This window comes from Suncus etruscus, chromosome 16 (assembly GCF_024139225.1).
Source record: "Suncus etruscus isolate mSunEtr1 chromosome 16, mSunEtr1.pri.cur, whole genome shotgun sequence".
Taxonomy (NCBI): Eukaryota; Metazoa; Chordata; class Mammalia; order Eulipotyphla; family Soricidae; genus Suncus; species Suncus etruscus.
This window is the reverse complement of record NC_064863.1, coordinates 65,226,426-65,250,940: the sequence shown is the minus strand read 5'-3', so window position 1 is coordinate 65,250,940 and position 24,515 is coordinate 65,226,426. Positions and strand designations below refer to the sequence as shown.

Below are 24,515 nucleotides of genomic sequence, written 5' to 3'. Positions count from 1 at the left end.
CAGATTGACTGGATGTAGACTATTTAAAGAGACTTGGATAAAACTTCTCCTTGACTAAAAGAGATTCTCTAAGGAGTACTTGCCAACAGTTCATAGTGGATACCAACTGGGTATCCTAAAGTCTGTTCTCTTCTGACACTGTTTGACATCAGTGTCATATTCTACATGACTCAGGGCTTAGTCCTAAAAGATCCCTTACCCAAAACCACCACTTCAGATACGAAAATAAAATCATGCAAAAGACAACAGGACTAGGTGGACAGAAGACTTTCTGCCCAAACGTCTGCACTCCAGGTCTATAGTAGAAAGCTCACTGAGAAATGGCCCATAAAGAAGCTGTTTCCAGACCCACTGCCCTTCACATTCAAGTGTGGTCAGGTTTTAATAAGCATGTGAGAACCCAGAATGACCTCAGGAGAGGAATTTAACCTAGATGAACTGAGTTTCAAACTATAAGTCATAGTTCTTTCAGTTCTTCCTAGTGACATTGCAGTTATATTTATGCTCTTTAACAGAAAACATGAAAAACAGTAACCTAAAAAAAAAGATTAACTAAATTCCTTTTAAATTTTATTAAAGGTTGCCTTGATAGATAAGAATTCCAAAACAGAGTTCACAGGGAGATACATATAATGAATGGGTAGAACCGTTGCCTTGCTTGCATCTGACCTAGTCACTCAAGCCCTACTAGGAGTGATCCCTGACCCAGAGCCAGGAATAAATCCTGAGCACTGCTGGGTGTGGTAAAACAAAAACAAAAACAAATTACAGAACAGAGATGAATTAATAGCCTTTCCAACAAACACCAATGTCAAATACTCCACTTCTCTCTAAACAGAGAAATATAGATTGCTCCTGCTTGCTTGCTCTCTGTCTCTATTATTAATGGATGAAAATATTTACATGTAACATTTGAGCAATTACAACAGGTCTATTATGTAGACAAATAATTCAGACACTTAATGAATAAATGAAAATTCAAGTTCAGTTACACTAATGATTCAATGTTTTTCTTCTTAATGTAAATATGTACTCTGGTATCATTTTCCTAGCATAATTTTATTGTCCCAGAAAGGAGGTAGTGTAAAAGACTTAGCTGACAGTGAGAAAAGATAGCTGACAGCCATGAGAGAGACCTTGAGAGTAAAACAGGTAGAAAGAGGCCCAGCAAGTAAATGACTCCCCAGCCAATCTTTACCTGCATCTCCCAGACCCCCTGTAAGGGTCCAACACCCTTGCTCAGTTCACACTTTCACTCATTCCTGCTCCCTGTCCTCTTGGGGTGGCCCCAATAGCAAATTCTGATTTAGTTTCCTGTTCATTAAAACAAAGATGCCATTGCTACCTTCAAGCAATACCTGACATTCTTGCTCCCTTTTAGCCATACTTGGCAAGTAAAAATCAAGCAAAAAAGAAGCATTAGGGAGTCTTAAGACACTACATCAAATTCTTGTTCATATCTAGTATGCTTATAGTTACAATTAGTGTGAAATATTTCTAAATAAATAAATGTGCATGCAGTAAAGGGCATTTCTACACTGGTTCCAACAGCAAACTGTTCTTTTTGATGGTAGCTTATTTTAATCCTTGTTTAAGGATCACCCAAAGGCTCAAACTTGAACTGGGTGCAGCTGGCTAGTTTCTGTGCTTCCTGAGTTTAGTTTAGTTACTTCCCAAAAGGATCAAACTCTAAAGCACTGATGGGTCATCCATCATCAATCTATTGGTCAGTGCCACATGGAAGAAGTTCATGTTCACAGGACACATTAGACAGAAGTCACTAGCAAAGCAGAAACAACTCTCGACCTCTCCACAGGGAATTACACTTCCTTTATTTTTAATTACCTGCTGCAATACACAGCCTTAGTTTTTCTTCTTCCTGTTCCCATCTAATATGTGGCAAGCCAAATCAAACCAAATCAGTGAAAACCCCACCACTTGTGAACTACTTTATCCTTAGAGCCAGTCTCCAAGAACCGATTGCTGCATTCTTCCCAGCGGGTAATTTGCCCGTTCTCTACCACCACAAACTTCCACTCCACCCCGGTGTCTGCTGGCAGCAACATAGAATGAGACCAGAGCCCTTCCTGCCTATATTGGAGTGGGATGTATGTGTTCCATTTTCCGAGACTCTCATGGTCTCCAGTTACTGCGATGGCTTGCACATCAGTGCTGGGGATATAATGGGTCTGGAATCTGATTCTAACTAGCTGAGACTCTGAAGACGCAGCTATTGCCTTTTCTGTTTTCACTTCCTCAGCTTGATTTTTTACTTCCACAAGAATGTCTCTGCCATACTCCATTCCCTCAGGAGGGCTTAATACAAAAGCCTCAAGACTACCACCCAAGCCAATCTCTCCCCAAGATGAGTGGCGTGACACCACTTCCCAGTCCTCATGGTCAGTCAGCTCCTGACTGTCCAGCCGTGCCAAACTTGCTGCAGTTTCTGCTTTGTCCATGAGCACATTAGGCAACTTCTCAACAAAACATGGCGCTGCTTTATCAGATGTATCTTGTCCTTTGAGGAATCCCCATTCTCCTAGAGGAGAGTCCAGGTTTCCATTTCTTGAGACATCCAAGAAACTCCTAGAGTTACCAGTCTCTGAGCCAGCTAGCCAGACGGTACCTGGGAACCATCCCAAGGGAACATGATCTTTGGAATTCTCACAGATTTCTTCAGAAGGACCCTGTAGTTTAGCAGATTCTTGGGGCTCTGAACCCAAATGTTCACTCCCTCTTTGAAAATAGTCTAAAAAACAAAAGGAAAAATGCAATTATGTTATGCAGCTCATGTGAGAAAATGTTTGGGAAAATAGGTTTAGTCATTAAAGACAACTAATTTCTCAGCAGTGCATAAAATCTGTCTCAATATATTCATGGGGGTCTTGTGATTCATATTGTTATATTCAGGTATGAGCCACCAGTGTTATGCACCAGCATGTTCAGATCAACAACTTACATAGGACGGCCACCATTCTCTGGGGATAACCAATAAGCAACAACCCCAGCAATTGTAGGTGAATCAGTGAAAATGAAGTTGCAGCAGCAGAGATGTAAGCTTAGCATGGGCCTCCCACATCCCCGGTAAAAGTTAACACTGGCATGGAACCAAATCAAGTTCCTTGTCTCTTATCACACGGAAGTGTACAGTTGGTTCAGCCTGTGCTACACAGCCTGCTTGAATACAACAAACCAGAAATTAGCCAATGGGCTCCCAGGAATTATGTGCAGACCTGGAATCAGCTCTGAGGATGTGAACAGATCAGCTGCCATGGGGTCCTGGCTGAGAGCTGGGAACAAAATGAGGGAGACAGCAAGAACCTCTTCAATCAACTACAGGTCTTTTATATAGCCACACATGGAACTTTTTCAAATGTTCTTCAAGAGGTTGTAGAAATAGTCCAGTGTCTAAGGTGCTTGCATTGCATTGGGTTGACCTGGGTTTGGTCCCCAATATATTATTGTTCCTGGAGCCAGGTCAGGAGTGGTCCCTGAGTACAGAGTTAGAAGTTAATACCTGAGTACTACTGGTGAGACCCAAAACCAAAAAGGAGAAAGAAAAATATTCTTAGGGGACTGAAGAGATAGTACAGCAAGTAGGGCATTTGCCTGTATATGGCTGACCTGCATTCCATCACCATAAGCCCAGAGCACTTCCAGGAATAATTCCTAGGTACAGAGCCAGGAATACCCTTGATTACCACTGAGTGTGCCCCCAAAACAAAAACAAAAATAAAAATGAAGGACCAGAGTAAATAGCACAGCGGGTAGGGTGCTTCCCTTGCACCCAGCTGATTTGTGCTCAATCCCCAGGTTCCCATATGGTTCATCTAGCCTGCAAAGGTAATTCCTGAGTGCAGAGCCAGGAGTAAATTCCTGAGCATTTCCCAGTGTGGCTATAATAACAAATAACAAATAACAAAAAAGAAAAAGAAAATTGTTCAAGTGCACAGTGATAGATTTCCAGAGATTCAATTTTCTTCTTGAACAGCTCGTGCACAAGCCAAAATCTCCCACCAAAATCCAAATCCAAAATTATACACTCAGCATCTGAGCACTTTATGCTGCTACTGACGTTTTTCTTGAAGGCTGGGCAACAGTTTCTCTCATGATGGAGTTACTAGAGAAACCTCTTACTCTGATTTCCCAGTCTTTGAAGGAAAGCATGGGACCATTTATCAGGAAAGGAAGGGCCACAGACTTTCACCCCTCCATGATGGCAGATCCTCCATGCCAACAACATTACTATACAGAAAATAAACTAGGCAGCTGACCAAGGGAGAACACGAAAGGCACAGTGTTCTGCCATGATCCTTCCTTGCCTCAAAGGTAAAAGCCTGATGCATCTCTCACTGGAGAGGAGACCCCTTTCAAGTCCTCCTGTTAAATATGTCCCTCCCCTGATAGGAGAGAACCTAGCAGGCTAAAATGAAAGTTTGGAGCTAGGTGGCCAGCGTCATCTTCATAGGCTCCACCAAGACCTTTCTAAACAGCTAAACTTTGTGTCCAGATAGCAGGTATCCACACATTTCCAGCTCCCCCTTCCAAAGGAAACTTCCCATCAGGAGCGGGTTGGGCAGGTATAAGAGAGTGTTGGAAATGAGTCTACCAGGGCGCCCTAAACCTAAACATGCTTCTCTCGTCCAGGCTGCAGAGTAGGTGTCCAGCGGTGGATTGGGGTGCTGACTCAGGGACCGCTGGGGAACCACCAGGGCAACTCCCAGAGCCCTGGAGGCAGCTGATAGCCCCCCCAACCTGGGGATGGGAAAGTGATTAGTCGGGTGGGAGGGTCCCGGCTCAGGGAGATAAAGCTGCTTCCTAAGAAAGAATTTTTGTAGCACCCCACGCCTGCCAACCGTCCCGCCCCCGCATGTGCCTTCGAAGAAGAATACCTGCTTTGGTGTCCAGCTCTCTCTTGAAACGTCCTGGGCTTAGTGGGGGCGACTCACCCTGGTCACAGCCTCCAGGCGTCTTAGCCTCCCCAGGGGGGGCATCCTTTTCCATCCCTGAGCGCCCCTTTCCCTGGTCCCGCAGCAGCCACGCGAAAAGCGCCCCGGCCAGACCCCCTCCGACCAGCAGGGCGGACCAGACGGCGCCCATGGCCCCGGGGCCGCCGCTGCAGGAGACGCGCGACCCAAGTGGGCGCTCAGGTCCGCCGGAGAGTCGGGTCCACAGCCCCGATCCAGCCTTTTACGGTGCGGGGCGGGGGTGGCTGCAGGGCCCAGCCCCCCCGTTACTAATACTCCACTTGCTCCGCCCCGGGGTGACTGCCCCAGGCTCCCGCCAGCCCGTGGACACTCGATCACCCTGTCCTGCGGTGCTGTCCGTCCGGCACCCCGCTCCCGCCTCCGCCGCAGCCTGGACGGGAGAGGAGCCTAGGTGCTGCAACAGCAAGAAGGTGCCTGGCAGGATCTGGAATAGTGAAGGCAAGGGAACACCAGTGGCGGCATGCACCTCCCTTGCAGCTCCCCACAGCCTACACACACACCCCACTCTACCCCTCACAGGTCAGTGGAAAGCTTGGCCCAAGACGCGTGCAGTTATCAATGCCAGTCCTGTCCGTCGCAGCCTGGCCCGGCGCCCTTCCTCGATCTGTGTTTGGGATGTGATGGTTGCAAAACACAGTCTCCTGTCCAGACTGGACCGATTGGGGTTATTAATAAAACTCACAGCCCTCTTGGTTCAGGGCTGGTGTTGCCAGCGCGTTTGGTTTGACGCATTTCATCTGAGCCTCATGAAATGAGGCTGTGTGCTGAGAACCGTGCTGAAAACATTTCTTTCTAAGTTCCCTCCTCTGCTGATTTGATCATATCACAAGCCAACTTGACGCTGATGCCGAACCTTCCTTGCAGCGTGAACCTGCCCCCTTGAAGTTAGACACTTCCCTTCCTACCCCCATTTTTGTTTTGGAGTCACACATGTTAGTTTTTCAGAAGGTAGAAGTGACTCCTAACTTTGTGCTCAGGGAGTCACGCTTCTCGCAGTGTTCAGAAATCCGTGTGGTGCAGGGCTTAAACCAGATCAAGGGCTTGAGAAAGCTTTACCTGCTGTACTATCTCCGGCCCGCAAAAAATTTGTCATCGTTGAACCTCTTAATCCCCCGAGCAAGAGCATGTCATCTCCTCTGTCTACTGGATTAAATTTTATCCTGATACTTTTCCCTCACTTTTTTTCCCCCTCAGTGGCAATGTTTGGGCCTCGTCCACTGGTACTGGGGGGTGGGGGGTTACTCCTGGCTAGGGGCTCCTGACAGGACTCTGAGAACCATATGAAGTGCCCTGAATCTCCTGTCACTCACATGTAAAGCAAGCGTATTACCTGCTGTTCTTTCCTCCGAGTCCCCTTTCCCATGCTATAAAATTTACCACTGTTTTTTTTTTTTTTTTTTTTTTTTTTTTAGTGGGTTTTTATTTTTTATTTTTTATCTTTATTTAAACACCGTGATTACAAACATGATTATAGTTGTATGATTACAGTCATGTAAAGAGCACCCCCCCTTCACCGGTGTAACATTCCCACCACCAATTTCCCAGATCTCCCTCCTCCCCACCCCCCTACACCTGTACTCGAGACAGGCTTTCTACTTCCCTCATTCATTCACATTTTATGATAGTTTTCAGTGTAGTCATCTCTGCAACTGCACTCATCACTCTATGTGATGAGCTGCATGTCCTGAGCTGCACCTACCAGCCCTCATCTCTCTTGTCTCTGAGATATTGTTAAAAATGTCCTTCATTTTTCTTAAAGCCCATAGATGAGTGAAACCATTCTGCGTCTTTCTCTCTCCCTCTGACTTACTTCACTCAGCATAATAGATTCCATGTACATCCATGTATTGGAAAATTTCATGACTTCATCTCTCCTGATGGCTGCATAGTATTCCATTGTGTATATGTACCACAGTTTCTTCAGCCACTCATCTGTTGAAGGGCATCTTGGTTGTTTCCAGAGTCTGGCTATTGTAAATAGCGCTGCAATGAATATAGGAGTAAGGAAGGGTTTTTTGTATTGTATTTTTGTGTTTCTTGGGTATATTCCTAGGAGTGGTATAGCTGGATCGTATGGAAGCTCAATTTCCAGTTTGTGAAGGAATCTCCATATCGCTTTCCATAAAGGTTGTACTAGACGGCATTCCCACCAGCAGTGAAAAAGAGTTCCTTTCTCTCCACATCCCCGCCAGCACTGCTTGTTTTCCTTTCTTGTGATGTGTGCCAATCTCAGTGGCGTGAGGTGGTACCTCATAGTAGTTTTGATTTGCATCTCCCTGACGATTAGTGATGTTGAACATCTTTTCATGTGCCTTTTGGCCATTTGCCTTTCTTCTTTTTCAAAGTGTCTGTTCATTTCTTCTCCCCAGTCTTGGAAGGTGATATTTTTCCAAAAATCTTTTGGTTTCTTTTGGGTTCTTTAAACTGACTGAATATAGTTGTTCATAATAAGTCCTCATGATATGTTGGATTTCTTGGGGGTTCTGTTGTAATCTTTCCCCTTTCATTTCAAATCCTATTTATTTGGGTGTTTTCCTTCTTCTTTTTGGTGAGTCTTGCCAGTGCTTTGTCTATCTTGTTTATTCTTTCAAAAAACCAACTCATGGTTTCGTTGATTTTTTGTATTGTTTTCTTAGTTTCGATGTTGTTTATTTTTGCACTGTTTTTTTTTTTTTATTTCTTGTCTTCTGGTTGTGTTTGGGTTTCTTTGCTGCCGTTGTTCCAGCTCCTTAAAGTGACCCTTTAAACTATTGACTTTGTAATTTTTCTCTTTCCTGACATAGGCCTGTATTGCTGTGAGTTTCCCCCTAATTACTGCTTTTGCTGTGTCCCACAACTTTTGACAATTTGTCTCTTCATTATCATTTGTTTCAAGGAATGTTTTTATTTCTTCCTTGAGTTCCTCTTTGATCCAGCTGTTGTTGAGCAGTATGTTGTTTAATCTACAGGTGTTGAATTTTCTCCATAGTTTCTTTTTACAGTCAATCTTGATCTCTGTTGCATAGTGATCTGATAGGGTGCTTCTAATAATCCTTATATTTGTGACTTTATGCAAGTTAGATTTATATCCTAAGGCATGGTCTCTTCTGGAGAAAGTTTCATGTGCACTTGAGAAGAATATGTATTCTGCTTTGTATTCTGCTTTCAGGGGGAGGAGGGCCCTATATAAGTCCATTAGCCTTAGTTCTTCTAAATTATCATTTAGGACTTATTTCTTTACTAGTTTTCTGTCTAGTGGATCTCTCCAGTGTGATTGTGGAGTATTGAGATATCCTACTACTATCACATTTTCTTCCATCTGTTTCTCCAGGTTTGCTTACATTTTTTGCTGGCTCTGCAATTGGTGCATAAATATTGATCAGAGTTAGTACTTCTTGGTCTAGTGTTCCCCTGAGCAGTATGTAGTCACTCTCTTTGTCTCTGATCACTTTCTTGAGGTTGAATGCAATTTGTTCTGATATAAGAATGACTGTCCTAGCTCTTTTTTGTTTTTCATTGGCTTGAATAATTGAATTCCATCCTTTTATTTTAAGCCTGTGTCTATCCTGTATTTGTAGGTGTGTTTCTTGCAGGCAACAGAAATCTGGTTTTTATGTTCTAATCCAACTCTCTACTATTATGTCTTTTAATGAGAGAATTTAGTCCATTGACATTTAAGGAGATTATTGACAGAGATGGCTGTTGTGCACTTGTATGGTGTAGGGTGGTTTTTGTTACAATCGGGAGTTTGGATTGTGTAATTAATCTCTGAGTAGATCGTTTAGAATCGGTTTTCTTTTGCACAAATAATGTGAGTTCTTTTTTATGTCTGAGAATGTTTTTAGTCCTCCCTCCCATATGAATGAGAGTTTTGCTGGGTAGTAGAATCTAGGTTGGAAGCTTCTTTCATTCAGTTGTTTAAATATGCCATTCCACTGTCTTCTTGCTTGAATTGTTTCAAATGGGAGATCTGGTTTGATTCTTTGTACTTGAGGGATTTTTTCTTTTGTATTGTTTTAAGGAATTCATCTTTCTCTTTTCTCTTTTATTATTATTATTATTATTTTTTTTATTATTATTATTATTTGCCATTTGGATTGCCTTGGTGTTGGTTTATTAGGGCCTATTTCTTTAGGGACTCTTTTCACCTCCTGGATTTGTACTGGAGCCTCTTTCCAGGGGGTGGGAAAGTTTTCTGGTATTAATTTCCTGATCACTTGTTCTTCCCCTTTCCCTATTTCCTTCTCTTCTGGTATTCCTACAATTTGTAGATTATTTCTTTTGTCTTTCTTCATTATATACCTAACTTTTCCTTCGAAAGCTTTACCTTATATTTTCTTTTTTAAATATATATATTTTTAATTTTTTTATTTTTAATTATGAGAACAAAGATGCAAAGAAAGAGAATTTTCAGAAGTCCCCTTGCTGATATATTAACTTTGAACTTTCAGTCAAAGAACATTAAGATAAATAAAACAGAATCCATGTACAATTTTTAAATATATTTTTAATTTAAGTAACATGATCATAGTTGGGTTACAGTCATAACCAGAACACCACCCTTCACCAGTGTAACATTACCCCTTCTCTCCTTCCCAACCCTTGCCTGTATTCGAGACAGGCATTCTACTACACTTATTTGTTTTTAAGTTCAGTAAGTTGTGTTTTTTTTCTTTAAAGGATAAGAGTAAAAAAATATAGTAAAGATGTGATAGTGGCAATCGCCTTTGTTTGCATAGTTCCAGAAAAATGGGGAAAATGGAAAAAATGTTTGACCTGATTACAAAAAGGCCTCAACCCAGAAGTTTATTGGCATAAGACCGACTCTGGGTTCCAGGCATACCAGTTTCTCCAACCCGAGTCATTCTCCGTGGTCCTGGTGAAACTTTTTCAAACCTTAGCTATTGTTGGTATAAGATTCTTTTTTTTTTTTAAGTCATTTCTGATTTTTTAAAATATTTTATTTAAACACCTTGATTACATACATGATTGTGTTTGGGTTTCAGTCATATAAAGAACACCACCCATCACCAGTGCAACATTCCCATCACCAATGTCCCAAATCTTCCTCCTCCTCACCCGACCCCCACCTGTACTCTAGAGAGGATTTCCATTTCCCTCATACATTCTCATTATTAGGACAGTTCAAAATGTAGTTATTTCTCTAACTAAACTCATCACTCTTTGTGGTGAGCTACCTGAGGTGAGCTGGAACTTCCAGCTCTTTTCTCTTTTGTGTCTGAAAATTATTATTGCAAGAATGTCTTTCATTTTTCTTAAAACCCATAGACGAGTAAGACCATTCTGCATTTTTCTCTCTCTCTGAGTTATTTCACTCAGCATAATAGATTTCGTGTACATCCATGTATAGGAAAATTTCATGACTTCATCTCTTCTGACAGCTGCATAATATTCCATTGTGTATATGTATCACAGTTTCTTTAGCCATTCATCTGTTGAAGGGCATCTTGGTTGTCTCCAGAGTCTTGCTATGGTAACTAGTGCTGCAATGAATATAGGTGTAAGGAAGGGATTTTTGTATTGTATTTTTGTGTTCCTAGGGTATATTCCTAGGAGTGGTATAGCTGGATCGTATGGGAGCTCAATTTCCAGTTTTTGGAGGAATCTCTATATCGCTTTCCATAAAGGTTGAACTAGACGGCCTTCTCACCAGCAGTGGATAAGATTTCCTTTCTCTCCACATCCCCACCAACACTGTTAATTCTCATTCTTTGTGATGTGAGCCATTCTCTGAGGTGTGAGGTGGTACCTCATAGTTGTTTTGATTTGCATCTCCCTGATTATTAGAGATGTGGAGCATTTTTTCACGTGTCTTTTGGCCATTTGTATTTCTTCTTTGTCAAAGTGTCTGTCCATTTCTTCTCCCCATTTTTTGATGGGATTAGATTTTTTTTCTTGTAAATTTCTGTCAATGCTTTGTATATTTTGGAGATTAGCCCCTTATCTGATGGGTATTGGGTGAATAGATTCTCCCACTCAGTGGGGGGCTCTTGTATCCTGGGCACTATTTCCTTTGAGGTGCAGAAGCTTCTCAGTTTAATATATTCCCATCTGTTAATCTCTGCTTTTACTTGCTTGGAGAGTGCAGTTTCCTCCTCGAATATGCCTGTAGTCTCAATGTCCTGGAGTGTTTTGCCTATGTGCTGTTCTATATACTTTATGGTTTCGGATCTGATATTGAGGTCTTTAATCCATTTGGATTTTACCTTCATACATGATGTTAGCTGGGGGTCTAAGTTCAATTTTTTTGCAAGTAGCTAACCAGTTGTGCCAATACCACTTGTTGAAGAGGCTTTCTTTGCTCCATTTAGGATTTCTTGCTCCTTTATCAAAAATTAGGTGATTGTATGTCTGGGAAACATTTTCTGAGTAGTCAAGCCTATTCCACTGATCTGAGGGCCAGTCCTTATTCCAATACCATGCTGTTTTGATAACTATTGCTTTGTAGTACAGTTTAAAGTTGGGAAAAGTAATTCCTCCATACTCTTTTTCCCAATGATTGCTTTAGCTATTCTAGGGTGTTTATTGTTCCAAACGAATTTCAAAACTGCCTGATCCACTTCTTTGAAGAATGTCATGGGTATCTTTAGAGAGATCACATTAAATCTGTATAATGCCTTGGGGAGTATTGCATTTTGATTATGTTAATTCTGCCAATCCATGAGCAGGGTATGTTTTTCCATTTCTGCATGTCCTCTCTTATTTCTTGGAGCAGAGTTTTATAGTTTTCTTTGTATAGGTCCTTCACATTTTTAGTCAAGTTGATTCCAAGATATTTGAGTTTGTGTGGCACTATTGTGAACGGGGTTGTTTTCTTAATGTCCATTTCTTCCTTATTACTATTGGTGTATAGAAAAGCCATTGATTTTAGTGTGTTAATTTTGTAGCCTGCCACCTTGCTATATGAGGCTATTGTTTCTAGAAGCTTTTTGATAGAGTCTTTAGGGTTTTCTAAGTAGAGTATCATGTCATCTGCAAACAGAGAGAGCTTGACTTCTTTCTTTTCTATCTGGATTCCCTTGATATCTTTTTCTTGCCTAATCGCTATAGTGAGTACTTCCAGTGCTGTGTTGAATAGGAGTGGTGAGAGAGAACAACCTTGTCTTGTGCCAGAATTTAGAGGGTAGGCTTTTAGTTTTTCTCCATTGAGGATAATATTTGCCACTGGCTTGTGGTAGATGGCCTTAACTATATTGAGAAAGGTTCCTTCCATTCCCATCTTGCTGAGAATTTTGATCAAGAATGGGTGTTGGACCTTATCAAATGCTTTCTCTGCATCTATTGATATGTTCATGTGATTTTTATTTTTCTGTTGGTGATGTTGTGTATTATGTTGATAGATTTATGGCTGTTAAACCATCCTTGCATTCCTGGGTTGAAACCTACTTGATCATAGTGGATGATCTTCTTAATGAGGCATTGAATGCTATTTGCCAGGATTTTGTTGAGGATCTTTGCATCTGCATTCATCAGCGATATTGGTCTGTAATTTTCTTTTTTTGTAGCATCTCTGTCTGGTTTAGGTATCAAGGTGATGGTGGCTTCATAACAGCTATTTGGAAGTGTTTCTGTTTGTTCAATTTCATGAAAGAGTCTTGCCAGGATTGGTAGTAGTTCCTCTTGGAAAGTTTGAAAGAATTCATTAGTGAATTCATCTGGGCCTGGACTTTTGTTTTTGGGCAGACATTTGATTACCATTTTAATTTCATCAATGGAGGTGGGGGTGTTTAGATATGCTACATCCTCTTCCTTCAACCCTGGAAGATTATAAGAGTCCATGAATTTATCCATTTCTTCCAGGTTCTCATATTTATTGGCGTAGAGTTTCTCAAAGTAGTTTCTGATTACCCTTTGAATCTCTGCCATATCAGTAGTGATCTCTCCTTTTTCATTCCTAATATGAGTTATCAAGTTTCTCTCTCTCTCTCTTTCTTTGTTAGTTTTGCCAGTGGTCTATCAATCTTTTTATTTTTTCAAAGAACCAACTTCTGCTTTCGTTGATCTTTCGGATTGTTTTTTGAGTTTCCACTTCGTTGATTTCTGCTCTCAGCTTTGTCATTTCCTTCTGTCTTCCTATTCTTGGGTCCTTTTGTTGAGCATTTTCTAGTTCTATTAGCTGTGTCATTAAGCTACTCAGGTAAGCTCCTTCTTCCTTTCTGATGTGTGCTTGTAAAGCTATAAATTTTCCTCTCAGTACTGCTTTTGCTGTGTCCCATAAATTCTGATAGTGTGTGTCTTTATTGTCATTTGTTTCCAGGAACCTTTTGATTTCCTCCTTGATTTCATCTCGGACCCACTGGTTATTGAGCATGAGGCTGTTTAACTTCCAGGTGTTAAAGTTTTTCTTCTACGTTTCTTTGGAATTCACAAATAATTTCAGAGCCTGTGGTCAGCGAAGGTAGCCTGCAAAATTTCTATCCTCTTGATATTATGGAGGTATGTTTTATGTGCCAGCATGTAGTCTATCCTGGAGAATGTCCCATGTACATTGGAGAAGAATGTGTATCCAGGTTTCTGGGGATGGAGTGTCCTATATATATCCACTAGGCCTCTTTCTTCCATTTCTCTCCTCAGGTCTAGTATATTCTGGTTGGGTTTCAGTCTGGTTGACCTATCTAGTGTTGACAAAGCCATGTTGAGGTCCCCCACAATTATTGTGTTGTTATTGATATTATTTTTCAGAATTGTCAACAATTGTATTAAATATTTTGCTGGCCCCTCATTCAGTGCATACATGTTTAGGAGAGTTATTTCTTCCTGTTCTACATACCCCTTGATTAATATAAAATGTCTATCTTTGTCCCTTACAACCTTCCTGAGTATAAAGTTTGCATTATCTGATATTAGTATGGCCACTCCAGCTTTTTTATGGGTGTTGTTTGCTTGGATAATTTTTCTCCAGCCTTTTATTTTCAGTCTATGTTTGTTGGCACACGATGTATAAGGTTTTTTAGCAGCTTTGGGCGCATTGATTGTTATAATCCATCATCATCAGCTTCCTTACCAATGATCCAGGGTTCCCTCCCCTTTCCCACCCTTTGTCCATAGCATACTCGTTTTAAAATTCTACTTATTATAGATTCGGTCACATGTTTACAATAGCGTTTTAGGATTTTTTTTACCTACATGATTATATATTTTCTAACCCGCCTAAGGACCCTTAACTTAATCTTTATGAATCTCGAGTCTGTCTTCTCTTTTCCTGCCCTGATACTGGCATTTGCTTGACTTTCAAGGTTTCTATGGCACGGTTCTTTAAATTTCCCCATGCTTTTTCTGGCCATTTACCTACACTCAGATCTCCTGAAATTTTCTGACTAGAATCTTCACTAGACTTCACTAGACCTTTACTAGATTCCAAATCTTCACTAGATTCTGACTAGAATCTTTACTAGACATTTTCTAAAATCCACCTCCTACCATGAAACTTTTCCCTCGAGATTCATCCTTCACTTCAGACTCCATAGCTCAAATTGATGTTCTCCTTGACTTTGAATTCTGACTACATACTATGACTTTTTAAAATCAAATTTGAGTTTAATATCTTAATATTATAGTATGTGTAATATTATATAATATAACATGTATAATATCTTATACATTATGCTTTTAATTGACCTCAATATCATTTAACTCTCATATATTGAGAATTAAAAACATCTTTCTTCTTGGTCTTCTTTGGGATTCCATGTGTGTCACTTAATAGATTTTTTTATTGCTTCTTTTTTATTGAGTGCCTAATATTTATTGGATACCTAATGTTGTCCCTAAGTCAAATGCTTATAAAGATGAGCCCACTTAATGCCTTAAGAGAAGTCATTTACCCAAGGTCATAGTTTCATAGATGAGTGATCACACTGGGATTTGAAGCCAGTATTCTGTCTTTCCAGAACACTTGTGCTGAAACAAAGAAACCTAATGGCTATTAAATCTTTCAAAACTTAAATCTTGGAGCAAGTGTGAAAGTTTGCATGTGTAAAGACCAGAGAGTCTCTGGTCATATTCAGTTGTGGTGAATTTCAACCTTAACTTGGTTTGTAATTTCTTTCTGTCTAAGCCCTAGCCTTAGGGAAATATACTCACCACCACCAGCACCTGTCGATAACTATCAAGCCTCTGGTTCCAGCTTCTCCACATAATATTAATTTATAAATCCAACCTTCTTGCAAAGCAGTCACATGGGAATCGCTGGCTTCTAACTGCAATTGCTTAAAATCCTCTGACTCATCTTACATCCAAAATAGACTTAAGGTTGGGATCTCTTACACTAAATGATGAAACCTTTAGCAGAAAGAAATATTTGTGTTGGGATGACTAGCTCATCACAGAGAGAAAGATAAAGTTAGATTACCACTTTGTAGCACATAAAATGGTTGCTTTCAGTTGGAGTAAAATAAATGGTGAAGCTACAAAATACAAGTTTCTACTTAGCTGCCAAAAATGGAGGTAGAGCCGAGTAAAAAGTGGTAAAAGCCTAAGAAATACTATGCAATTATAAGAACAATAGTAACATACAGTAACATAGTAACACAATTAAGTAATGGCGACTAAAAATTAGGAAACAAGATTCTAGTGCAAAAATTCATAAAAATTGGAAACAGACAAGTACTCAAAATAAGATTCTTTTTTGTCTGTTTCTTTGTTTTTGGGCCACACCCATTGACACTCAGAGGTTATTCCTGGCTATACTCTTAGAAATCGCTCCTGGCTTGGGGGGACCATGTGGGATGCGCGGGGGATTGAACCGCAGTTCGTCCTAGGCTAATGCCGGCAAGGCAGATGCCTTACCTCTAGCGCCACCACTCCAGCCCCTCAAAATAAGATGTCTCAGCCTTCAAAGATACAGTAACATTCAAGACCAATTCTCAATCAAGTCAAAAAAAATATCTTGGAAGACAAAGTTATATGAATGAGCATTGAAATAAAGGAAGAATTAATGAACAATCAGTGAGAAGTCTATTACTCAGATCAGTGAGGATAATAAGCTTAGAACTAGGGCTTCTCAAATTTAACTTGCAGACTGCTTGAGAAAAATAACTAAATGTGAATTGCTATTCACTTCAATGCTCTTGTAAAAAGTTTCCAATTGGTACTGATGCTGTTGATTTATAGACTTCAATTTCTTTTTTCTTTTTTTTTTTTTCTTTTTTGTTTTTGGGCCACACCCGGTGGTGCTCAGGGTATACTCCTGGCTGTCTGCTCAGAAATAGCTCCTGGCAGGCACGGGGGACCATATGGGACACCAGGATTCGAACCAACCACCTTTGGTCCTGGATCGGCTGCTTGCAAGGCAAACGCCGCTGTGCTATCTCTCCGGGCCCAGACTTCAATTTCTAGGGTTAACTTAGGTCTGGAGTTTGAAGGAGGAAGGGAAATAGAAGAAGAATGGATGAGAAAGCAAGAAATTATAAATCAGTTACAGATATTGTCTGGGGTCATAGTACTAGCATATAAAAAGGGAAAAAAGCTTGCATGCAAAATGGGACACTCTCTGCTTCTTCCAATAAGTCATGTAGAATTACTATGTATGCCAAATCTTCACACAAGAGTAAATAATTCAAAGAATTGGAGTAAAATGACTGACTGTTTCCATAGAAGTAAACTGTTCATGAAGAGAACGCAGGTCAAAACACATGAAGCATTAGTACATTCAACTTGTAAAAGTGGAAAAAGATGCAAACTCTTTTGGGCGAGAACTTGTCACCATATAGTAAAGTCTTAATAAACAAAACAAAGGGGGCAGGGAGATAGCTCAAAGGACTAGTGTACTTGATTACAGATGCCAGGATTTGATCCTGGCAACATGTGGTCCTCCAGCACCACTAAAAGTGACTTCCAAACACTGTGACGGTAGTAGCATCTTGGTACTGCCTAATATGACCCCAAACCAACCATGTCTGTATATGTGTATATACTCATAAATCCTTTGACATAGCAATTCAATGTCTGATCTTGCTGAGTAAGTAGAGGCCAGAAATGCTTGTAAATTTCCTAGCATACACTGTAGAGATAATCACAAGAAATAATAATCCTAACTGAAATGTGATAGTGCAGAACTTGAGAATAATTCCCTAGAATATATGATCCAAAAGACAGCATGGATGAAGCATAAACCATTTATGCCCTAGATTTGAAACCCATGGAGATCCACTTCTGCCACATTCCAGCCATCTGAAATAGGCAGTCAAGTACTTAGGCACTCAAGAAGAAAATAATTAAGCTCCACCTTTGGAAGAAAAGAACATCAAATTTGTGGACATATTTTAAAACCAGCAGTCTAACCTCTAGCTACAAATTATTGACATTCCTTTCATATGCAAAATACTCCTCTCTTGCTTATTACAAGAGCATTGTAGTGAATAGCAATTCACATTGAGTTATTTTTCTCAAGCACCGTCTGCAAGTTAAATTTGAAAAGCCCTAGTTCTAACCTTATTGTTCTCACTGATCTGAGTAATAGACTTCTCACTGATTGTTCATTAATTCTTCCTTTATTTCAATGTTTATTCATATAATGTTGCTTCCATATATATCCGGAAAGTTAGACTCTGGTTCAGTATAGATAAGACTAATAAACTAATTCCTTGAGTAAAGATATTTTAATGCATTCTCTTTCAATCTGAAAACTTTATGAGCTCAAGAGATCCATTATCTGCCTCTGTCCCTGTCACTCTCCACACCCAAAACATATACAACTGACAATGGTTCAAGAGGAATGGAATTTCTGTTCAGAGAGGGGAAAATTTGAGGCCTATTGTGAAATCACCCCTTGTGCCGTATTCTCAACCCCAGGAGAATGGGTCTGAAGTAGGGAAGCCATGAAGAATTGAATGAAGCCAGTCAGGAGAGAATCATGGAGTCAGGTTTGCTTCGTTCGCATTGTGGCCCCTCTCCCCAAGCCAAACCAAACTGAAAACTATTAACCAACCAGGAGGAGGAGGGTCAAATAAGAAAGATCCAGGTGGACTTTTACAAGTCAAAGAGCTTGGTGAAAAGAAAGAGGAATGCTGGGGATGGCGAGGTGGTGCTAGAGGTAAGGTGTCTGCCTTGCAAGCCTTAGCTAAGGAAGGACCGAGGTTCTATCCCCCGGTGTCCCATATGGTCCCCCCAAGCCAGGGGCAATTTCCGAGCACTTAGCCAGGAGCATCAAACAGGTGTGGCCCAAAAAAACAAACAAACAAACAAACAAAAAAACAAAAAAGAGGAATGCCTTTGTTTTGGGTAAAAGCAGGGTCTCATTATGCTCAGAAATCACTCCTGGCTTAGGGGACCATAGGGGATTGAACTGCCATCTGTCCTAGGCTAGCGCGTGAAAGTCAGACATCTTACCACTTGCGCCACCACTCCAGCCCTGAGAATTTTGTTTGTCTTGTTTTGTTTTGTTTTGTTTTTGGGTCACACTTGGCAGCGCTCAGGGGTTACTCCTGGCTCTATGCTCAGAAATCGCTCCTGGCAGGCTCAGGGGACCACATGGGATGCGGGAATTCGAACCACCAACCTTCTGCATGAAAGGCAAACACCTTACCTCCATGCTATCTCTCTGGCCCCTTTTGTTTGTGTTTTGAGGCCACACCTGGTGATACTCAGGGGCTACTCTTGGCTCTGCACTCAGAATCACTCCTGGCAGTGCTCAGGAAACCATATGGGATACCAGGGATCGAACTTGGGTCTGCCGAGTATAAGGCAAGTAAGTGCTTAGCCACTGTGCTATTTCTCCCTTTAAAAATCTTTCAAGTGTTGGGGAATATTGTTCAAGTGGTAGAGCAAATGATTTCCGCATGTTGGATCCTGGGTCTGATCCCCAGCAGTTCACTCACCTCATCCTCCAGCACCACTGGATGTGTGGATCTGGTTGCCCATAAGCACTGTTAGGAATGCCCCCGCCCTAAAAAATACAGAAACTTGAGAAATTTACTGTTTTCTCTAGTAATAAGATTAGTTCCTTACTATTATGCAAAAGCCAATCCTACAAAACTCTCTAAAATAAATCCCTCTCTAGTGAGGTTTTACTGAAGAACAATGACCTTCTGTTTCTAAAAAATACTTTATGCAACAAACCTGTGTGTTACAATTTAGAAACTTTAATCAGGCTTTGATCTAACTGAGCTGAAACCTGACACTCAAGGAATATCTTTGATCTTTCTGTAATCTTAACAGGGGATTTAAAAATTACATTTTTGGATTTACGTTTATGTTTTCTTGGAACTATACTGTAATTTAATTCAGTGTGTGTGTGTGTGTGTGTGTGTGTGTGTGTGTGTGTGTGTGTGTGTGTGTGTGTGTGTGTGTGTGTGTGTGTGAATGTCAGGCCTCATATAAGCAAAGCCAATGCTCTACTGTAGCAGCCATTTCCAGCTGTCCCTGGGCCCTTCTCTGTAATTCTAGAGCTAATGTGTGGACTGACAGTTTAATGCTCAAGTTCCGCCAAGGCTAAATCCAGCAGTGCTCTGGAGGCCATGCAGTGGCAGGGAACAAACCCAAGACCTTGCATGCACTACACTGTGCTATATACTTTAGTTATCCTCCCCGGAAGTGTCTCTTTATGCATCAATTTGGATTTCATCGATTCTGCAAATAATCTCTCAATTCAGACATCAAATTATTCAAGAGGACTAGAGGTTCAATAACATCAAGTTCTGGTTCCCTTTCGCTCAAATATCCTTCATTTCATTTTTCTATATCCTCTTTCATTTTACCTGCAGGCAGCAAGAAGGCAACAGACAATACCTTCAACACTCGAATTAGGGCACCTGATCCATTATGTGTCTTTTCAAAGTGCCATCTTATGTTGTGCGATCATGTGACTATGCTTTATTTATTATATAACAGAAAGTCCATTGATTCTCAACTCCCATTAGTATTGTCTCATTCATGGTCCTTCAGTCCTTCACCTATTGCCTCCTTAAAATCCATATTTACTTCTGCTAACAGATTCTTCAAATTCTTCATATTCACTAATGCTTTTCTCAAAATTCTCCCAGCTTTCACCCACATCACGTTTTCCTGCTCTCTTTCACTGTAGGGTCTTATTTTAGTAGTGGCCTACTTCCAGCTCCCTCAATCCATATTAGTTACCTAATAAATCCTCTCTTTGTATAATGGTTTAAATAAGTGTTTCCAAAAACACTTAAAAGAGTGCTTGCCAGGGAAGGGGGAGCACTGGAATGAACTGGATGGTAATAGTCTCTGGTACATTGGAGGGTGTTTGTACTTAGCAGGCATATTTCCAGGGGCTAGCGAGCTAATACAGCTGGTAAGGTGCTTGTCTTGCACATAACCAACACAAATCCCATCACAAAGTGCCATTCAGTTTCCCCAAGGCTCCCAGGAATGATTCCTAAGTGTAAAACCACATGTAAGCCTTGCACACCATTGAGTGTGCCACCCACACCATTTCAAAATGGAAATATTTCTGAAAACAGGGTGGTGGGCTAAATAAATTTGGGAGCTTCTGGTTTAAAAAAAAAAACAAACATTAGAGCCACTTAGTGGGCCAGGATTCAGCAGAAACATAGGAGATGACTCAATCTTTTATGATATTACAGTTGGATGTGGACAACACTGTAATCTCATCTGATTTCATTTCCTCAACGTATGAACCATTCCCTAAGCTATTTCTGTGTCCTCACACAGGAAAAGTTGTATCTCCTAGATAAATATTCATGTAGAAATAAGGAGGCAGCCACAAGGATTCTTCTGATTTAAATCTGATTTAGTCTTGAAATTCACATCTGTCTTATTCTCTTCCATCCTTCCTTCATTCCTTCCTTCCCTCCTTTTTTTCTCTTTCTTTCACATTGCCTGGGATCAAACCTGAGCTTCTTTGATGCAAAGGATGTGCTGTAGTCCTTTTTACCATCTGCTCAGCACCCATATTCTATTTCTTAAAATCAAGTCCAGCCCACACTCTAGGAAAATAAATTAGATACCATGTTTAAAAGAAAGAAGAATCAATTATTTTTTTAGAAATTTTACATAAACACACATACCCCAAACCAGGGACCCCTTGGACATGCATTTCATGTCTCGCAGTTCTTAAACTGAGAGAAAAAAAAAAGGAAGGAAAAGAATTATTAATTTTGTAATGAGAATGTATGAATGAAATAGAAAGCCTGTGTAGAGTACAGGCAGGGGTGGGGTGGGGAGGAGGGAGAATCGGGACATTGGTGATGGGAATGCTGCACTGGTGATGGGGGATGTTCTTTACATGACAGAAACCCAACCACAATCATGTTTGTAATCAAGGTGTTTAAATAAAGTATTTATTTAAGCATCTTTATTATGAATATGATTGTGATTAGGTTTCAATCATGTAAAGAACACCCCCCTTCACCAGTGCAACATTCACACCACCATTGTCCCAAAGCTCCCTCCATTCCACCCCACCCCCACCTGTACTCTAGACAGGATTTTCAGTTCCCTCATTCATTCACATGGTTATGGTAGTTCTCAGTGTAGTTATTTCTATAACTGCACTCACAACTCTTTGTGGTGAGCTTCTTAAAGTGAGCTGGAAGTTCCAGCCCTCCTCTCATTGTCTCTGAGGATTGTTGCAAAAGTGACTGTTATTTTTCTTAAAACCCATAGATGAGTGAGACTATTCTGCATCCATCTCTCTCCCTCTGACTTATTTCACTCAGCATGATAGATTCCATGTACATCCATGTATAGGAAAATTTCATGACTTCATCTCTCCTGATGGCTGCATAATATTCCATTGTGTATATGTACCACAGTTTCTTTAGCCATTCATCTGTTGAAGGGCATCTTGGTTTTTTCAAGAGCCTGGCTATTGTGAATGGTGCTGCAATAAATATAGGTGTGAGGAAGGGATTTTTGTATTGTATTCTTGTGTTCTGAGGGTAAAAAAAAAGAATTATTAATTCTGTGAATCAAAAGATCATTTGATTGCACAAATGTCAGGCATTATATGTGATTTGAAGCTAGAGCAGAAGTTGAGACAGAATGAGAATCTGACCGCTGAAATGTGAACAGTGGGGAAGATCAAATGCCTTCATGTTCCTAAAACCTCTGACCCACTGGAGGAACATACTCAGATCTCCTGAAGCAGGATCTGCATCTGTACGGACTGAACAGCTGCTGTCCCTCTGGGTCATCCATTCCTACCCTCGACTCAAGTCCCTGGGCTGATCCTCACTGATGGTTGAGTACTCAGGGGAAGCAAGGCCCATTCTTGCGCAATGTGGAACTCCTCCTCTAGACAACTTTGTCTTGAGGACTACATATTGGCTTGATCAAACCTTTTTTTTAATTTTGCTTTAGCTTAGGTACTTTCTATTTCAATTTTTTCCTCTTTTCCTCTCTTCCACTGGACCAATCATGATTATGATTTGATTATGAATAATAAAAAGCCTCTTCCTATCATCACTTGTTTCCTTCATCCACAAATCTCTTTAAATATCTAGTCCCTGTGTGCCATCTGCTTCTTAGCAGACCCAAAGTAATGCAGTCTTTCTTGACAGAGAATTTCTTTCTATTCTCCTGTGTGACAAGGCTATTTCTACTTTGCATGATGATTATAATGCTCATAGTGGAACTAAATTGACACAAGGTAAGGGAGGTCAGTTGTCTCCATTCTGTAGTGAGGGACACCCTTGCTGCCTTGAATCCTAACATGTAATGTGCTAAAGATTGTTTGTAATAGCTCAAAAACTTAGCTGCTAATTTTTAGTTATTTAGTTAACCTATTGGTAAACCCAATTATTTTGTTTGGTTTGGTTTAGGGGCCTGCCTAGTCGTGCTCAGGAATTATTCCTGCAGGTGCTCAGGGGACCATATGGGATGCTGAGGATTGTACCCAGGTCAACTGCATGCAAGGCAAGGACCCTACTTGCTTACTATCATTCCAGTCCCAAATACAATCATTATTAAAGAGAACATATTAAGCAGTCCTAGTTATTTAACAACGTTTTACTAGTGTCTACCTTCTTGAGATTATTGTCATCTATTAGAGCTGACCATTAGAAATGTGATGGTATGGCATGTTATTTGCATTCCTCTTTGAGCTTTGAAAACCAGAATTAGTTGTACTACTTCAACTCATTTCTTTATAATTCTACGCTGTATCCAGCTCTGAGTCAGCCTGAAGCAAGGGATGATTTTGTGCTACTGGGGGAAGCTCTGCCTCTGCCCCTTGTGGATTCAGTGAGCTTGAATAACTAAATACAGATGGGATCACTGAGAAGTGTTTTGCCCTGCCAGAAAAGAATCAGAGTGCAGGCTTTAGAGAGATGTAGCTGAGCCAGGAACTCAACAGAATACAAAGACTCTTCTTTTGAGAACCTAATCTTGAGTTGCTGTGTGGCACTAATAAACACAGCCCATTTATTATGAGACTTTTGCAAATTGTTTCCAACTTCAACTGGGGATGAACTGATTTTCTAAGCTCTAACATCAGAAAAGAAAGATGCACACCTAGGTTCATTGAAGCACTTGTAAAATAGGAAAGATTGAAAAGAGTCCAAAATTCCCATAACAAGATGAGTGGGTAAAGAAACTGGTTTATAAATGTGAATTTATATGAATTATTCATATATAATATATATTCATAAATAATAGGGGCCAAGAGAACAAATATGTATTGGTGCTGTTAAGAAAGGACAGAACTAAATATACAAGCCAGAATCAACATCCACAAATTCATGAGACCCAAACCTTAATAACCAAACTTCAAAAAGTGCCTGTTATCATGGCAGGCTAAAGGGTAAGGGAGGGGTGGTGGAATGGAATGGACTCCGGGAACACTGGTGGAAGGAAGTTGACATTGGTGGTGGGATTGGTTCTGAACATTGTATAACTAAAACCCAACTATGAATAACTTTGTAAATCCATATACTTTAATTAAAAATATTTTAAGAAATTTTGGTCTATATACACATCGGAATACTAGTCAGCTATACAGAAAGATGAAATTTCCCCTTTAACTGCAAGTGATATAATACTAGAGGTGGTCATGTGAAGTAAACAAAGTCAGAGAGAGAATTACTGAATGACTTCACTCATAGTTGTATATAAATAAATAAAGCAAGAGAATGGACTTCATCCACTTCATCCAATAAAAACAAGTCCTGGACTTTGACAACAGAACTAAGGTTACTAAGTAGTAGGAAGAGGGGTAAAGGAAGTGGGGAGTGGAAGGTAAAGTGACAGACTAGAAATGACATAACGATAATGGTGGAGGATCACTGGCACTTTGGTATATCAGTACACTAAAAGCATTAACACTATTGTACCAGATTACTTCAATACCAATAAAATATTTAATTTATCAAATAAAAGGAAGTCAGCGTTATTGATGACAAGGATGTTGGAGCGGGAGTTAGGAATATAGAGGAGGACTCACTTTAGAATCCCCACCAAGGCCTCCACTGAGGCAATGCACTTGAGTGATGTGGTATAGAGAGAATGGCCAATCCAGTCAGCCCACTTCTTTCAGGAACTGCCACTGTCAGTGAGCTCCCAAGCAAAGTAGGCATGAAAGTACAAATACAGGCTGAACATGGGTCA

The 24,515-nt window shown here is 40.5% G+C and overlaps 2 protein-coding genes across 2 annotated transcripts in view; one reads left to right on the top strand and one right to left on the bottom strand.

Moving 5' to 3' along the window:
- Positions 1–1,856: 1,856 nt before the first annotated feature.
- Positions 1,857–5,340, bottom strand: STBD1 (starch binding domain 1). Its single transcript, XM_049790282.1, has 2 exons — positions 4,893–5,340; positions 1,857–2,749 (listed from the first exon to the last, which is right to left on the bottom strand). The coding sequence occupies exons 1-2, from the start codon at positions 5,098–5,100 to the stop codon at positions 1,920–1,922; spliced, it is 1,038 nt and encodes a 345-aa protein (XP_049646239.1). The 5' UTR covers positions 5,101–5,340; the 3' UTR covers positions 1,857–1,919.
- An 863-nt stretch (positions 5,341–6,203) lies between these two features.
- The window catches only part of SCARB2 (scavenger receptor class B member 2), a 146,911-nt gene continuing 128,599 nt past the window's right edge, over positions 6,204–24,515 (top strand). Inside the window, exon 1 of the mRNA XM_049790262.1 lies at positions 6,204–6,208. The gene's annotated coding sequence lies outside the window, so the exon portion shown is untranslated. The remainder of the gene's footprint in view (positions 6,209–24,515) is intronic.

Excerpts from the sequence above, each read along its gene's own strand:
- STBD1 (XM_049790282.1), bottom strand. The coding sequence starts at position 5,100 with ATGGGCGCCGTCTGGTCCGCCCTGCTGGTCGGAGGGGGTCTGGCCGGG. Across the intron at positions 2,750-4,892 it reads AGAGCTGGACACCAAAGCAG|ACTATTTTCAAAGAGGGAGT; the intron begins GTATTCTTCTTC and ends TTTGTTTTTTAG.